The sequence below is a fragment of the Schistocerca piceifrons genome, chromosome 3, assembly GCF_021461385.2.
Source record: "Schistocerca piceifrons isolate TAMUIC-IGC-003096 chromosome 3, iqSchPice1.1, whole genome shotgun sequence".
Taxonomy (NCBI): Eukaryota; Metazoa; Arthropoda; class Insecta; order Orthoptera; family Acrididae; genus Schistocerca; species Schistocerca piceifrons.
Genome location: NC_060140.1, coordinates 279,515,845 through 279,534,169, shown reverse-complemented (window position 1 = coordinate 279,534,169; position 18,325 = coordinate 279,515,845). Strand labels below are relative to the sequence as shown.

Genomic DNA, 18,325 nt, shown 5'->3' with positions numbered 1-18,325 from the left:
AGTTTGAAAAAATTCCGTTGAGAACTGACATATCAAATATTTCATTCACATCCGATTCGACAATAAAATATTCGTACTTTACACTAATGGAACCAATCTTCCTCTGCAAATTATTTTCTTTCTCACTTTCATGGCAATGGGCAGGTGTACCACCAAGATTAGGTTCACACACTTTGTTATCATCTTTATTGTTTACGGTAATAACAACTACCTTTGGCTTTCCAACATTTCTCCTTTTCTAAAAAGCCTTCAGAGGATCCCTAGTCACTTTACGTTTATCCACGGTTTTCCTTCAATAAGACAGAGACTTCAATGAACAGAATACATTAGGAATATTTTCAGCATTACAAGAGAGTAAATAAACATAAAACATACGACAATCAAGCGAGTGATATATATCGAATTATCACACGTTAGTCACAACACTTATTTTCTCTCACATTACTAATATGTACATGATGAGCATGTAGATTCATGAGTACAAGATTTGACAGCAGTTTAACAGCACCACAGTGGACCACAGCCTGCAGAACATATTTCGAAAATATTTTAAAAATAGTTCTTGTCTTCTGAACTGAATGCATTATACACTCCTGGAAATGGAAAAAAGAACACATTGACACCGGTGTGTCAGACCCACCATACTTGCTCCGGACACTGCGAGAGGGCTGTACAAGCAATGATCACACGCACGGCACAGCGGACACACCAGGAACCGCAGTGTTGGCCGTCGAATGGCGCTAGCTGCGCAGCATTTGTGCACCGCCGCCGTCAGTGTCAGCCAGTTTGCCGTGGCATACGGAGCTCCATCGCAGTCTTTAACACTGGTAGCATGCCGCGACAGCGTGGACGTGAACCGTATGTGCAGTTGACGGACTTTGAGCGAGGGCGTATAGTGGGCATGCGGGAGGCCGGGTGGACGTACCGCCGAATTGCTCAACACGTGGGGCGTGAGGTCTCCACAGTACATCGATGTTGTCGCCAGTGGTCGGCGGAAGGTGCACGTGCCTGTCGACCTGGGACCGGACCGCAGCGACGCACGGATGCACGCCAAGACCGTAGGATCCTACGCAGTGCCGTAGGGGACCGCACCGCCACTTCCCAGCAAATTAGGGACACTGTTGCTCCTGGGGTATCGGCAAGGACCATTCGCAACCGTCTCCATGAAGCTGGGCTACGGTCCCGCACACCGTTAGGCCGTCTTCCGCTCACGCCCCAACATCGTGCAGCCCTCCTCCAGTGGTGTCGCGACAGGCGTGAATGGAGGGACGAATGGAGACGTGTCGTCTTCAGCGATGAGAGTCGCTTCTGCCTTGGTGCCAATGATGGTCGTATGCGTGTTTGGCGCCGTGCAGGTGAGCGCCACAATCAGGACTGCATACGACCGAGGCACACAGGGCCAACACCCGGCATCATGGTGTGGGGAGCGATCTCCTACACTGGCTGTACACCACTGGTGATCGTCGAGGGGACACTGAATAGTGCACGGTACATCCAAACCATCATCGAACCCATCGTTCTACCATTCCTAGACCGGCAAGGGAACTTGCTGTTCCAACAGGACAATGCACGTCCGCATGTATCCCGTGCCACCCAACGTGCTCTAGAAGGTGTAAGTCAACTACCCTGGCCAGCAAGATCTCCGGATCTGTCCCCCATTGAGCATGTTTGGGACTGGATGAAGCGTCGTCTCACGCGGTCTGCACGTCCAGCGCGAACGCTGGTTCAACTGAGGCGCCAGGTGGAAATGGCATGGCAAGCCGTTCCACAGGACTACATCCAGCATCTCTACGATCGTCTCCATGGGAGAATAGCAGCCTGCATTGCTGCGAAAGGTGGATATACACTGTACTAGTGCCGACATTGTGCATGCTCTGTTGCCTGTGTCTATGTGCCTGTGGTTCTGTCAGTGTGAGCATATGATGTATCTGACCCAGGAATGTGTCAATAAAGTTTCCCCTTCCTGGGACAATGAATTCACGGTGTTCTTATTTCAATTTCCAGGAGTGTATATCAATTGAAAGGGGAAAGTCTGCAGATATTTAAAATGCGAAAAAGGAAAAATTGAACATTTCATGATTTTGAATCTTTCCGGAGCTGCTGTAGGTCACATAACAGTCCTATCACACTTTCTGGGGGTACTCCTGAAATTTCCTCTACACATGTTCCTTTACGAGCGACATGTTGAGTTCACTCTGGAAAGAAGTCTTGAATCGAGTCACAAACCTGGGCTGATATCTCACGGATCTTTTTCACTAACCGGCAGTGCGGGTTGGTGTCAAATGGAATGTGGAATCTATGTTGGTTTTTAAGGAGGCCATATTTGTTCCCCAAAAACATCATGATATGTGAGCATAATTCGGCAACCGATTGACATCAGCAATATAGGCCTATAATTACGTGAATCTGACGTATTACCCTTCTTGATACAGAAATGACCTGCATTTTTTCCCAATCGCAAGTACCGTCCGTCGCTCCAATGTCCTATGATAAACGTATGATGATTGAAAAGAGGTACTGTATTACGATCTTCCATGATGAAACAATTTCAGAAGACTAAATTCAGTAATTCAGCCTTCTCTCTGTCATTTTCCATTTTGGTGCCTGTATGGTCACTTGGTGACTGATTAGATGATTTCAATCTCCTTACTGATTTTGTGTAAGGCCGAAACCTCTTAGGGTTCTTAGTTGTACCTAGTAAACAAACTATGTAGCTTCACATTTGCAGTGCAAATATTAGCTAATGCCACTGACATGGACACAAGGAAAATTGCATATGCCACTGACATGGACACAAGGAAAATTGCATACCATAGCTACTTCTACTGTTATAATGTGTGGTATTGTTATTTGGGGAATATTGAGCAAAATAATGCCCCCATCAACCATGGACCTTGCCGTTGGTGGGGAGGCTTGCGTGCCTTAACGATACGGATATCCGTACCGTAGGGGTAACCACAACGGAGGGGTATCTGTCGAGAGGCCAGACAAACGTGTGGTTCCTGAAGAGAGGCAGCAGCCTTTTCAGTAGTTGCAGGGGCAACAGTCTGGATGATTGACTGATTTGGCCCTGTAACACTAACCAAAATGGACTTGCTGTTGTGGTACTGCGAACGGCTAAAAGCAAGGGGAAACTACAGCCGTAATTTTTCCCGAGGGCATGCACCTTTACTGTATGATTAAATTATGATGGCATCCTCTTGGGTAAAATATTCCGGAGGTAAAATAGTCCCCCATTCGGATCTCCGGGCGGGGACTACTCAAGAGGACGTCGTTATCAGGAGAAAGAAAACTGGCGTACTACGAATCGGAGTGTGGCATGTCAGATCCTTTCATCGGGCAGGTAGGTTAGAAAATTTAAAAAGGGAAATGGATAGGTTAGAGTTAGATATAGTGGGAATTAGTGAAGTTCGGTGGCAGGAGGAACAAAACTTTTGATCAGGTGATTACAGGGTTATAAATACAAAATCAAATAGGGGTAATGCAGGAGAAGATTTAATGATGAATACAAAATAGGAGTGCGGGTAAGCTACTACAAACAGCATAGTGAACGCATTATTGTGGCCAAGATAGACACGAAGCCCACACCTACTACAGTAGTACAAGTTTATATGCCAACTAGCTCTGCAGATGATGAAGAAATTAATGAAATGTATGATGAGATAAAAGAAATTATTCAGGTAGTGAAGGGAGACGCAAATTTAAGTCGTGGATGACTGGAATTCAACAGTAGGAAAAGGAAGAGAAGGAAACATAGTAGGAGAATATGGATTAGGGCTAAGAAATGAAAGAGGAAGCCACCTGGTAGAATTTTGCACAGAGCATAACTTAATCATAGCTAACACTTGGTTCAAGAATCATGATTGAAGGTTGTATACATGAAAGAACACTGGAGACGCTAGAAGGTTTCAGATAGATTATATAATGGTAAGACAGAGATTTAGGAACCAGGTTTTAAATTGTGGACTCTGACCACAATCTATTGGTTATGAACTGTAGATTAAAACTGAAGAAACTGCAAAAAGGTGGGAATTTAAGGAGATGGGACCTGGATAAATTGACTAAACCAGAGGTTGTAAAGAGTTTCAGGGAGAGCATAAGGGAACAACTGACAGGAATTGGGGAAATAAATACAGTAGAAGAAGAATGGGTAGCTTTGAGGGATGAAATAGTGAAGACAGCAGAGGATCAAGTAGGTAAAAAGACGAGGGCTAGTAGAAATCCTTGGATAACAGAAGAGATACTGAATTTAATTGATGAAAGGAGGAAATATAAAAATGCTGTAAATGAAGCAGGCAAAAAGGAATACAAACGTCTCAAAAATGAGATTGACAGGAAGTGCAAAATGGCTAAGCAGGGATGGCTAGACGACAAATGTAAGGATGTAGAGGCATATCTCACGAGGGGTAAAAAAAATAGATACTGCCTACAGAAAAATTAAAGAGACCTTTGGAGAAAAGAGAGTCACTTGCATGAATATCAAGAGCTCAGAAGCAAACCCAGTTCTAAGCAAAGAAGGGAAAGCAGAAAGGTGGAAGGAGTATATAGAGGGTCTATACAGGGGCTATGTTCTTGAGGACAATATTAGGGAAATGGAAGAGGATGTAGATGAAGATGAAATGGGAGATATGATACTGCGTGAAGAGTTTGACAGAGCACTGAAAGACCTAAGTCGAAACAAGGCCCCGGGAGTAGACAACATTCCATTAGAACTACTGACAGCCTTGGCAGAGTCAGTCCTGACAAAACTCTACCATCTGGTGAGCAAGATGTATGAGACAGGCGAAATTCCCTCAGGCTTCAAGAAGAATATAATAATTCCAGTCCCAAAGAAAGCAGGTGTTGACAGATGTGAAAATTACCGAACTATCAGTTTAATAAGTCACAGCTGCAAAATACTAACGTGAATTCTTTACAGATGAATGTAAAAACTGGTAGAAGCCGACCTTGGGGAAGATCAGTTTGGATTCCGTAGAAATGATGGAACACGTGAGGCAATACTGACCCTACGACTTATCTTAGAAGAAAGATTAAGGAAAGGCAAACCTACGTTTCTAGCATTTGCAGACTTTGAGAAAGCTTTTGACAGTTTTGACTGGAACACTCCCTTTCAAATTCTGAAGGTGGCAGGGGGTAAAATACAGAGATCGAAAGGCCATTTACAATTTGTGCAGAAAGCAGATGGCAGTTATAAGAGTCGAGGGGCATGAAAGGGAAGCAGTGGTTGGGAAGGGAGTGAGACAGGGTTGTAGCTTCTCCCCGATGCTATTCAATCTGTATATTGAGCAAGCAATAAAGGAAACAAAAGAAAAGTTCGGAGTAGGCATTAAAATCCATGGAGAAGAAATAAAAACTTTGAGGTTCGCCAATGACATTGTAATTCTGTCAGAAACAGCAAAGGACTTGGAAGAGTTGTTGAACGGAATGGAGTGTCTTGAAAGGAGGATATAAGATGAACATCAACAAAAGCAAAACGAGGATCGTGGAATGTAGTCGAATTAAGTCGGGTGATGCTGAGGGAATTAGATTAGGAAATGAGACACTTAAAGTAGTAAAGAAGTTTTGTTATTTGGAGAGCAAAATAACTGATGATGGTCGAAGCAGAGAGGATATAAAATGTAGACTGGCAATGGCAAGGAAAGCGTTTCTGAAGAAGAGAAATTTGTTAACATCGAGTATAGATTTAAGTGTCAGGAAGTCGTTTCTGAAAGTATTTGTATGGAGTGTAGCCATGTATGGAAGTGAAACATAGACGATAAATAGTTTGGACAAGAAGAGAACAGAAGCTTTCAAAATGCGGTGCTACAGAAGAATGCTGAAGATTAGATGGGTAGATCACATAACTAATGAGGAGGTATTGAATAGAATTGGGGAGAAGAGGAGTTTGTGGCACAACTTGACTAGAAGAAGGTATCGGATGGTAGGACATGTTCTGAGTAATCAAGGGATCACCAATTTAGCAATGGGGGGCAGGGTGGAGGGTAAAAATCGTAGAGGGAGACCAAGAGATGAATACACTAAGCAGATTCAGAATGATGTAGGCTGCAGTAGGTACTGGGAGATGAAGAAGCTTGCACAAGATAGAGTAGCATGGAGAGCTGTATCAAACCAGTCTCAGGACTGAAGACCACAACAACAACATAATGCACATACAGAATTACAGAAAAGAATCATTGGAAATGTGTGCTTTGCATCCAAGGAAATCATTTCTCACCTTATTTAAAAATCTGGAATTATTAGCTGTCCCTCCCTATGTATCTATGATATCATCGTTTTGGTAAAGTTTTACTTCCAAAGTCACTGAATGCTTCTCTCGTTGCTCTCCTTATGATTCACTTCATTCAAGTTTTGTCTGGCAGCTAGGTTTTGACTTCTCTTGATTCTGAATCTTGTTCCTCTTCATGCGCATTTGGTCTTGGGGAACAGATAAAAGTCACATGGTGCTAGGTCAGGTGAATACTATGGGTGGTCAAATACTGGAATGCTGTACTTCACTAGAAACCTCTTAACCAACAATGTAGTGTGAAATAGCGTGTGTGACTTGTTGTTCTAAAATTTTGGTATTTTTTTCCTTTTCACAGAGTTGAGCAAGTACCTCAAGGCAGTAATGTAGCTTTATAATCTGACCTTCAGGAACCCAGTGAGGATATACACTTCCATGAATATCGACACTTTCAATCTTGATTTGCTCATTCGAGCCCTCTTTGCTCTCAGTGAAGTTGGGCCCTTCCAGTCCATGGACTGGGGCTTAGTTTCTGGATCATAAATCAAAACTGAATATTCATTACATTGTCACACTTTTCAAGAAATTAAAGTCATTTTCAATAGTACTCAAAGTGTCAGTACAACCATTATCACAAGTTTCTTTTTGTTCAATTGTGAGAATTTTCAGCACTCATTTTGCACACTTTTTTCATGTTAAACTGGTTATGTAAAATTTGTGTTGCACATTCTTTGTCAATTCCTATAGTTTCAGCAATTAATCAAATACTCAACAAACCATCTGATCAAATCAGACTTACTTCTTTGATATTTTCATCTATTTTTGATGTTGAAGGGTGTCTTGTGTGCGAGTCATCTTCACCATCTTATCAGCCATCTGGGAAATGCTTGGAACACTTAAAAAACTCACATGCATGATAAACAGTCTTTGCTACACATTTCTTTTAGTAAAAGATAGGTTTTAGTAGCAGTTTTTCCAAGCCTCATGTGAAACTTCCCAACCATTTGTTGCTTTATTATTACACTTATGATTTTTCCGGCAAAACAAAATAACTGCTCTTACACAAATGAAGGCCACAGCCACACTGCAATGTCTACAGAAACCAGAGATGAAGGCTTCATGCTTCAGAGCTATTGGTCATTCATCTTTGACATGTGTACTTACTCTGTGACAGTATTAGTCCCATTATTTTATAGGTACATCTCATACACACGAAATTCTGGACATTCTCCCTGAAATATTCTACCACTGCAACTCCTAACACAGATGGTCTTTACAAGCACCAGATTACTATTTTTGACCCACGTGTGATGCTTAACTTCATCCAGATTGATTCAATTCAGAATCCCTGATAACCTCAGCATATAATATCAAATTCCTTACTGCAATAAATTTGCGCCACTTTTGGTGGCAAATATTCCAGTCTAAATTTAGAATCCTAATACTATCTGGGCATTATTACCTTTAATCGGCAGTTCTAATTCTGGTACCTTATCCCAGATGCTCCTGCAGTTTACTAATATCACATTAACCTTTTCTACTTCTGACCTCCAATGGCAGGCATTATCTGAGAATAATGTGCCAGGGTGCTACTCTAATTTTAAAAATAAATAAAAAAGTTCATGTGCAAGTCACACCTGCTCTGCTACCCTAGCACCCAATTACTGCATGTAGTACATGCCTAACCATTAAGGAGGGTCCTACAATTCTCCACCCTATAGTGGAGATTGAGAAATTAACATCTGATATCACCACCCAATTCTCTGTGCCTTTGGTTTACACCTCCCACTCTACTGCACACCAGAGGACCCAATGAACTCTGGATACAATGCTATAATAGTGAGTTTAGCCCACATTCCACATGCGGTGCTAGCTGCTGCCATCACCATATCACCCATCCACCAAAAGGAACACAGGATGCCCTCAGAACCCAAGTGGCAGATGTCATTTGTGACAAAATGAGCCATGATTTGCAACCATTGCATACAGTGTGCTCAATAGCTGCCAGCAGAATCTCCTCCACATCTCCAAAATGACCCACCCGGCCCTTCCTCCCCACTCCACCCACCACCAGCCAACAGACTGAGTCAAATGCACAATAGCATTTTTTTTTTTTTTTTTCCTGACATGCCTGCTATTTCCCTGAGAGGATCTATAATCTGCCTAAAATTGGAGCTCTCAATGACTAGCGTATCTGCCCTCTGCACTTGCCTGGACTGAGCAGGAAAGTTGGCCACTGTCCCAACAGGAGCCATCCCGTACTGGCTCAGAAGTATTAAACACTGGGTACAACTTTCTATCTGTTGTTAAGGTGTAAGGGGCCAGCTAAGTGTCCCATTCCTTCTTTTGCCTTCTGGCCAGTAACATGCAAACCCATCACTGCCCGCCATTCACTTTTGAGTAAAGACTCAGTTATTGCATATCTGAAGATGCAGCGACAACCAGGTCACCTGCGGATTCAAACAGCACCAAATCTGTTCATGTCTTGTCACTGGAACCCAATGTCACTGCAGCTTCCAGCAGTAGCCAGAAGCCTGTTGACAGTGGCCAATGCAGTTTACAGCTGTTTATGGACAGTGGTAAATTCTCCTTGGGTCGCACAAACACAACAAGTACAGTCCCTATCCACATCAATCTGTGGGGGGAGGGGGGGGGACCTGTTAAATTCTCAAAAATGCAAAAGACGTGGAACTAATTAAAAAAGAACAAAAAGACCCCTGTAGGGAAGAAAATTACCCAACTGTGGTGCTATTGATGTTGGGATGTGCTTAAATATAAACAAGGGAAATAAACAAACACTAAAATCTTCTCTGTAGAGTTCTCACTAAACACAAAGATCTCAAGATCTGCAAGCTCTTAGAACAGAAACGAAAAAAAAAAAACTCAGCTTTGCCAGAAATTCAGCTCACACAAAAGATAAAGCAAAAAGTAAATACACAAGTTTGAAATGTACACAGAGACTAGACAACCAGATAAAAACACAGATAAATATTCACTTCTTGACAGATGCTCATGGAAAATAAATCCTGAACAACACTAAAGGCTATGTACTAACACAAACTACTGGCAATGCCACTCTGAACACTCCTATCACCTGTCTAGCTGTCGCCAAACTGACTGATAAACTACTCATCACAAATTCAAAGTGAATCAGCCGATGGTGGCAGTAATGATGATCTGAAGTTACACTACTCAGTTCAGACAAAGGCTACCGCAGGAAATAAATATGCAAGCTTTTATGTAAATAAAAACTAGACAATCAGATAATAACACAGATAATATTCATTTCCTGGCAGACGCTCATGGAAAATAAAGGCGGAAGTAAGATAAACTCTACACACTAACTGAAACTGCTGGCACTGCCATTGCGCCTCCCACCTGGGGAGCTGCCCCTAATCTAACATTAATTTTGCCTAGCTGTGACACTACTGTAAGTGACAATAAACTGAAGGCTCTTTCCATATGAATTATCAAAATTCTTTTGCCCGCTCGCTTAATTTTTTTTTTTAAATTGCTCAACCTATCTCTGATGTACACCGATAAAAAAGTAACAACTCCCTCCACTGTCATAAGGGAAAAGCTTCAGATTACAGTGGTGGAAGACTCCCAGGGCAAGAAGTCCCAATATAATTAATGACCTTTCCTCGTCCAGTGTTCTTTTCCTCACATTTTGCAACTTAATCCCTTACTGCTAGCAGTTTATCTTAGATTGCCAGAGCAACAAAGTTTTCCAAGCAACTGGAAAAGGGTGCAAGAGATTCATATTTTCAAGAAGGGTAATTGAACAAATGCATAAACTGCTATAGACCTATACTGCAGATGTCAATCTGTTGTAAAATTACAGAACGCTTTCTACGTTCACATTTTATGGCCTTTTAGGAATAGAGAATAGTGTGCTGCATCCATCAACATGAATCCCACAAACTACAGTCTCATGAACACAGTTTGTTCTGTTCATCAAGGAGGTACAGAACACAGTAGTGTGTCCATGTTCATGGCAAGTTCCATGAATTTTGGAAGACGTTCAACACAGTTCTGTATTCTCATATAGTGCACAAAATACAAGCTAATGGAACACTGAACCATCTTTGTAATTGGAATGAAGATGTAGGTAACAAAACTCAGCATGTCATTCTGAACACTTAGGGTGCCCCGCCCATAATATTACACACACATCTTGGTGAGGACTGCCACAACCATAATATAACAGGCAGTGCGCCTCATTAGTTCTTGTGAGTAATACTCGTTATCCAGCAGATAAGAGAAGGGACATCAACAATTCTAGTACACATTTCTGCAGTCTGATTCATAACAAGGCACTCTGATAATCGAAGCACTCAAACAAGCAAGTTGAATGTAAGACATCACTGTTAGCACATTGCGTACTTGAAGCAGTATGTTTGACAATAATCCACTCAGTGATGCAGAGATTTTTTGCATTCTGAAAGAATCTGAAGATGAACTTAGTGATATTTTTGATGTTGATGACATGGATGAAGAGTTCAGTTACAATTTATCTGATTCAAATAAGAAAGTCTCTGTAATTTTTATGTTGTATACATATTTTGTTAGCATAATGTATCTGATGAAATAATAGAATGTGATGCTTCCTCCCCCTCACCTGAAGAAGGCATTATTTTGAAACTCCTGTGACAACAGGTGATTTAACAGAGGAACAATACTTTAATAATCATTTAAAGAGCAATTAATACACTATATTTCAAAGCAACAATAATAGTTTCACATACTTCTTACAAGATAATCATGATTGTAAAATCAGATATTTTGAGCTTATACAAAGGCTTCCCAAGTCATTCTTTGCACCCACTATTTACGGGTGGAATAAAAAGGGAAGAAATGATTGTTGCTCACTGAATGTCATCTGCCACACACCATATGGTGGCTTGCAGAGTATATAGATTCAGAAGTGGTAACATTCTTCTTTTTGTTTGTTATGGTATCAGATTGTTATTTTACTTGATTTGCAAAGTAACTATGTAAACAGAAACTTACCTCATAGCAACAACTGTTTAATATCAGCTTGAGATAACAGAATATGTAAGATAAGGGAAAGGCAACCACTTACCTCTTGCCTATAGATGACTGGTATATGGCCAACAGAAACACTGCCACCCCCCCCCCCCCCAATACCAATAGGTGCTCTCCCCCCCCCCCCTCTCTCTCTCTCTCTCTCTCTCTCTCTCTCTCTCTCTCTCTCTCTCTCTCTCTCTCTGTCTCTGTCTCACACACACAACCTTTTTTTGCACCTCTCTCCCTCCCTTTTTTGCAACTTCTCCCTTATTCGCACCCCTCTCCCCCCTTTTTTTCTTTTTTTGCAACTTCTCCCTTATTCGCACCCCTCCCCCCCCCTTTTTTTTGCAACTTCTCCCTTATTCTCTCACTCTTTATCATCACTGCACTGCAGCAGCCATGTCATCTAGTGCGAGATCTGCCTCACACAATCCTGCTCCCCCCGCCCCCCTCCTTGCCTCATGCGTCCTTCCCTCCCTCCCAACCTCCATCCACATAGGCAACTACTCTCAATAACTGATATTCAATAATTAGTCTTTCCACTACCACAGGGATGTACATTTGGTGTCTGTGTGTGAGAATGTGTGTACTCTTACCGGTAAAAGAGCATGAGCTTGAAAGCTAGTGTTAACTGTTTTTTGTTGTGTGTTCCTGTGTGCCACGCACCAGTCCTGTGCCATGCACCACTCCTCTGTAAGTAAGTGGTTGCCTTTCCCTCCCTACTCCCTCCCAACCTCCATCCACATAGGCAACTGCTTTCAATAACACTGGGCAATCACCATAAAAATGACAGATTAGCTCTTGTTCTGAAGATCAAGTGACATTTTGTTTTTTAGAGTGAATATTTTAAATTTGGGGGAATTTTTTTTTTTTGGGAGTTGGCACACCTGTCAAATAACAAAACACAAATGCTCTTCAGCTGTTTGTAAGTCATAAACATAGATACTGTTGCTGTGACTGTGAATTACATGTAGTTTCTACTCAAATTAATGCAAAATTTCTGGTTCGTGAGTGCTTTTTTAGCGTAAAATTTGTAAAAATTCCACAAAAATGTGTAAATATGGTGAATAACTTTAGTTATATTTGTGGTGAAATAACATTTTCCTCACAGAAACGCAATCTGACGCCTCTTGTAAAGACTGCCTATCAGTATTATTTCGGTATGAAAGTAGAGGACCAGGATAAGTCTTGGGCTCCACATATATGTTGCAACGCATGTTCAGTTACACTGTGAGAATGGCTGAAAAAGAAGAAATGATCTATGGCTTTCGCTGTGCCTATGATTTGGTGGGAGCCTACAAACCATACAGATGACTTCTATTTCTGCCTGACTCCACCTATAAAGGTACTGTCTATGAAGAAAAGAAGAACAGTTCAGTACCCGAATCTTTCATCTGCTATTCAACCCATTCCACATTCGGATAGTTTACCAGTTCCCACTCCACCTAAAAATTGTGTACGGTATGTTGATGATTTTCACTTATGGACCGTCTGAAAATCATCAACATACCGTAGTATTACGCGCAACTGAGGAGGAGGACAGGACCAAAAAAATTGAAGATGTAAAAATTGTGTGTTTGAAGTAGAAAATGAAGCCAGTGTGGAACAAGAAGAACCAAACAAGCCTTCCACATCTCATGACCCTGATTTTGAGGGAAAAGATGATAAACCGCACAGACTGAGTCAAGCGGAATTGAGTGATCTCATTAGAGACCTTGGCCTGTCAAAGGAGAATGCAGAAATTCTTGGGTCTTGACTACAGCAATGGAATCTTCTCTAAAGTGATGTGTATGTACATGTGTAGCTGTAACTTAGAAATGTAAAATATAATGTAAACTTTTGTAGTTCTCTTAAAAAAGTAAAAAAAGTTTCTTTTGTAAACCTTGACATGTCTCCTGTACATCAAATCAAATGATTTGAAAATTGTATGTAATGAGATGAATAAACCACATAACACATAACATAACATAACACAGTACAGAAAACGTCACAGGGAACTGCTTCCCTTTTTAGAGAAGAAAAATAATCTTGTTGTTTGCTGTGACATTAATGGCTTGATGAAATCTTTGAATTTGAGTCATGATCCAACTGAATGGAGGTTATTCATAGACTCCTCCAAGCTTAGCTTGAAAACTCTGTTACTTCACAATGGGAACCTTCTTTCATCTATTCCTGTTGGTCATGCTGTTCACATGAAGGAGACATATGCAAATATGACAGCTCTCTTGGACTCAATTAAATATCATGAACACAAATGGAAAATCTGTGGTATCTAAAAGTCATTGCCATACTCTTAGGAATGCAACTGGGTTAGGCAAAGCATTGCTGCTTCTTATGTATGTGGGACAGTAGAGATAGGAAACTGCATTATATTAAAGAAGACTGGCTTGCAAGAAATCTTCACCCTAGCGAGAAAAATGTCGTTGCCAAGCCTCTTGTGGACCCAAAAGATGTTCTTCTTCCACCCCTGCATATCAAGCTGGGTTCCATGAAAAACTTTGACAAAGCTATGAACCGAGAAGAACTGGCCTTTAAGTACATAAGAGAGAAATTTTCGAAATTAAGTGATGCAAAAGTTAAGGAAGGCATTTTTGTCAGACCACAAATAAGAGAACTTGTAAACGATCCTGCATTTGACCAAGTTTTGGAGGGGAAAGAAAAAGACGCTTGGGAAGCCTTCAAGGGCATTGTTCATGGATTTTAGGCAACAAAAGAGATGACAACTACAAGCATTTGGTGACAGTGCTCCTGCAAAAATACTGTAACCTTGGATACAACATGTCCCTTAAGAGCCATTTTCTCCACTCCCACCTAGACTCTTTCCCTACTAGTTGTGGAGCTGTTAGTGATGAACATGGTGAGAGATTCCATCAAGACATTTCTGTTATGGAACAAAGATATCAGGGCCATTGGAATGAAGTAGTGCTTGCGGATTACTGTTGGTCTTTGTGTAGGGATTCTGCAGAACTCCATTACAAGAGGCAAGCTAAAAGACGACAAAGTCAATAGGCCACCACATGATTTTTCCAGCAATTTAGAACTCTTAGCATGTAATTACTGGTTAAAAAAGTCAAATGCACTTTCACTGTTGTTAGCATGTATGTAATTAAAATGTATCCTTTTCTCTCAATCCATTAATATGTAATACTTCCACCTTGTGTATATCCTAGAAACTGGAGCTAATAAAAATTTTTCATTGTCATATTTGTTTTTCTCAACCCAAAATTAGTAGGAACTGCCTCATGAAGTGCTCAAAACATTCAAAAATTATTTTTTTGTTGCCCAGTGTAATTGATATTCAATAATTAGTCTTTCCACTACCACAGGCATGTACTTTTGGTGGCTGTGTGTGAGAATGTGTGCACTCTTACCAATAAAAGAGCAAGAGCTTGAAAGCTAGTGTTAACTGTTTTTTGTTATGTGTTCCTGTGTGCCATGCACAAGTCCTATGTAAGTAAGTGGTTACCTTTCCCTTATTTTACACATTTTCCCATCCCGGAATTTCCATTTCTGAACTAACAGAATAAATTATATATTCATATATTCAGAAAACTCTCTCTCTCTCTCTCTCTCTCTCTCTCTCTCTCTCTCTCCCCCCCCCCCCCCCCCCCTGTGTGTGTGTGTGTGTGTGTGTGTGTGTGTGTGTGTGTGTGTGTGTGTGTGTGTGTGTTTTACACTTGTCTCCTAGACAAAAGACAAATAATTGCTATACATACCATAAGTTCAGCTTGTCTAAAGAAGGATCGTATATTCCTCACAATGGGACCAAACTGGCGAAAAGTCTTAATGTGTGGTTGCAGCCATGCAGATAGTTGTTTCTTGAAACTGGCATTCTCAAACCTCAAATCACAGAGCAGGACAGCACCATAATCCTTGGCATGTCTAATGACACGTCCCATAGCCTGATTCACAGCTCTTGATGCCTCCAGCTGATACCAGTCACGACCTGACAACATCTGTAAACATTTTTCAGTTACTGGTTTTGAAGGTAAAGTAACTATACAAACAATAACTGAAAGTACCGTTTAACAAAAAAATAAAACTGTGAATCAAAAAGTGATATGATGAGTGAGACTGAATCACATAATTTTTCTATCTGCTCTTGTTCACCTAGCCTTTGATGTTCATATTTTACAAACACTGCAACATAATACACTATACATGCATGCCTCTTAAAATGTGAAACTGTTCAAGACTGAATGAAAACAGTTTTTATGGCTGTTAATGGATGACTGTACTCTGCTGAATATAGGTAGTAGTAGCTTAGTTCCTAAATAGGTTAAATGACATTGATTTTATAACAAATTAAAGAAATGAATTTAAAAATGCACAAACCACTGAAGACACATCAGACATGCAAAGTGAAAAATGTTTAAATTTAAAAAAATTAATTAGTATTATATAATTACAGAAGTTACTCGACGCTAAATCTTGAATTTCTTCATTTCATATGTACATTTGCTTTATTTTTGCCTTTTCAGTAAAGTTACCATAATTACTTCAAAAGTTCCTGAATGGGACATCGCACTGACATAGGAGGTGGAATTATTGTTAAGTGTATAATCATAAAAACTGTACATTTACCCACTAAGCTGACTCCACATATCTAGCATTCAGGTCATTATCAACTACTTGGAGGAGGCTTGAACAGTCTTTTCCCCTTTAATATTTAACACCTCTGTCCTAAAATAAAATAGATTTTTATCTGATCTATTATAAAACAGCTGCCTGAAAGTGTATGACTATTTTCACATGAGACAACATTAGCTGTTAAGTTTTTTGTCACCGGATAACTATGACTGTCATGTTTTACAGCTACAGCATAGCAAACAAACTAAATGTATGACTCCCTTTCCCCTCAGCATTTTCTTATATCTTTATGTAGTTCTTTAAACTGAAATTTTACATAATAATGTAAGAATTACTCAAACTACAGTTCTGTCTATTTATCCTGGAAATTACCCACAGTTTTTATTCTGTGAATGTCTTTAATCATTCCAGCCATCATTCATCTGAGTTGCACACAAAGAACTAAGTAGTAAAACGTGACTACAGGTTTTCTCATTATGGTTCGGATGCAAGAAAATGTGAATGTTAGTCAGAAAGCTTTATGAAAGATCAAACATTTTACAAGCAGAATCTTTATAATCCAGAAATCACATACAGAAGCCTCTTTTTGAAAACCAACATTCCCATAGGTTTCTTCCCCCACATTTCGTAACATCTAGTCTACAAGGAAACTATAAGTCTACAGCAGAGTGTGTACTGAAATGAGCCACCTCAGTCAATTCTTGGCTACACCTGATGGTCAATGGTATCAACCACATATACCCTTCAACTGTACGCTTGGAAGAGAGTCTTTGGTACTGACAGGTGAATAGCATTGTTTTGTTGTCTAGTGACCATAGGAATCAGTCAATCATTTATTAACAAATGAAAAATATTAAGGGAATGGCAGATATTGTTGCATAGCAATGTAGATTTATGCAGAGGATAATGAGTGAGACCTTTGATAATATTTTGTGATCAGCTGAAACTTGTGTCAATGTTAATCATTCATACATAGAGGTTGAAGTGCTGGAGCCACCAGGGCGACAATAGCAGAGCCTGGTAAAGGAGGGTGAATTATCATTTTACAAGCAGCATACGGCAGTTTTGTGCCAAATGCCTGTTAATGTTACATTCACAAAAACAGAACACAAGAGGTTCAAACCGTCCTTATGACAAATCTCAGAAACCCATCAGTCACTGTTTGGCTAACAACCCATATCATTTTGTTGGTCATGATGAGATGCCAACTCTGGAACACTGAAAGATGAAACTATTGACTCAAAAGATATCTCCACATTTCAGTGCTATTGCTTCTACATAAAACAATAAGTTGCCACAAATAACAAAAAGTTTAGCATCTCTAAAGGTGCAAAAATTCTTGTGGAATATGTGAATCAAGTGAGTGGTGAGACCTGCAGGACTTCGGTGAACAGCATAGCAGATTTCATGATAAGGAGCCGAAAATGAAGCTGTTGTAGAATCCTTTGTGGAAAAACTGATTGCAAATCAATGACGGAGCAGTGAGAGTTCAAGCAGTTCAGAAGGAAAGACTTGCAATCAGATTCTGAAAGCAATGTGAGTGATTTTTTTCTATTATAATACTGGCAGCACACTCAGGAATTTAAAAGGAGTACATGCCATCAACTAATCATCAAACTGTGAGCAGACTGAAATTTACACTCTGCAGTGGACTGTGCACAGATATGAAACTTTCTAAAAGATTCTAGAGCTACCCAAGCATGACTCATGACCTGTCCTCACTGTTTCACTTCTGTTCGTCACTCATCTCCTACCTTCAAAACTGTGATAACTGGATGTGAGTCTTGCTTTGGTAGCTTGATCGGTAGAGTCCTTGCCTGTGAAACACCAAGATCCTGAGTTCGAGTCTCGGGCTGGCAAAAAGTTTTAATCTGCCAGAAAGTTTCATAACAGCACACAATCCGATGCAGCATGAAAATTTCACTCTGGAAATCCCTCAAGGTTGTGCCTAAGTCATGTCTTCATGATATCCTTTCTTCCAGTACTGATAGACCAGTAAGTTTCACAGGAGAACTTCCATGAAGTTTGGAAGACAGGAGAGGTGGTCTGTCTGCAATCCTCCCTGGGTATCTCCACAACAGTTTGCTGAGTAATGCAATATGTTAGCTGCAGGATATGCTACTAATGTCAACATGCCTTTTTCTCATTATCTGTGTCTTGACTTGAAAATCTCTCTCTTTCTTTCTTTCTCTCTTACACCCTCGCTCCCCCCCCCCCCCCCCCCCCCAAAATTGGTGTCCCAATACCACATATGCTTTGTATTGTCTACTTCTCCATTTTGGCATGCTGCTGAGTGCTGAAAACTCAACAACAATCATTTCTCTCCACACTTCTAAATCAGACAATGTTCTTCCTTCAAAAATCACATTATAACAACTTTTTACAGTCAGGAAACAACTTTGAACAATTCTCTGTCTACTTGACAAGTGTACCTTAACTACGTTAGCAATGAAATGAGTTGCAGTTCAAAGCAGAGTCTAC

At 40.5% G+C, this 18,325-nt stretch overlaps 1 protein-coding gene across 1 annotated transcript in view; it reads right to left on the bottom strand.

Moving 5' to 3' along the window:
• LOC124787859 (regulator of telomere elongation helicase 1 homolog) overlaps positions 1-18,325 on the bottom strand; it is a 106,619-nt gene that overhangs the window by 21,807 nt on the left and 66,487 nt on the right. The window contains exon 12 of the mRNA XM_047254822.1: positions 14,971-15,210. Within this exon, the coding sequence (XP_047110778.1) occupies positions 14,971-15,210 (240 nt within the window). The remainder of the gene's footprint in view (positions 1-14,970; positions 15,211-18,325) is intronic.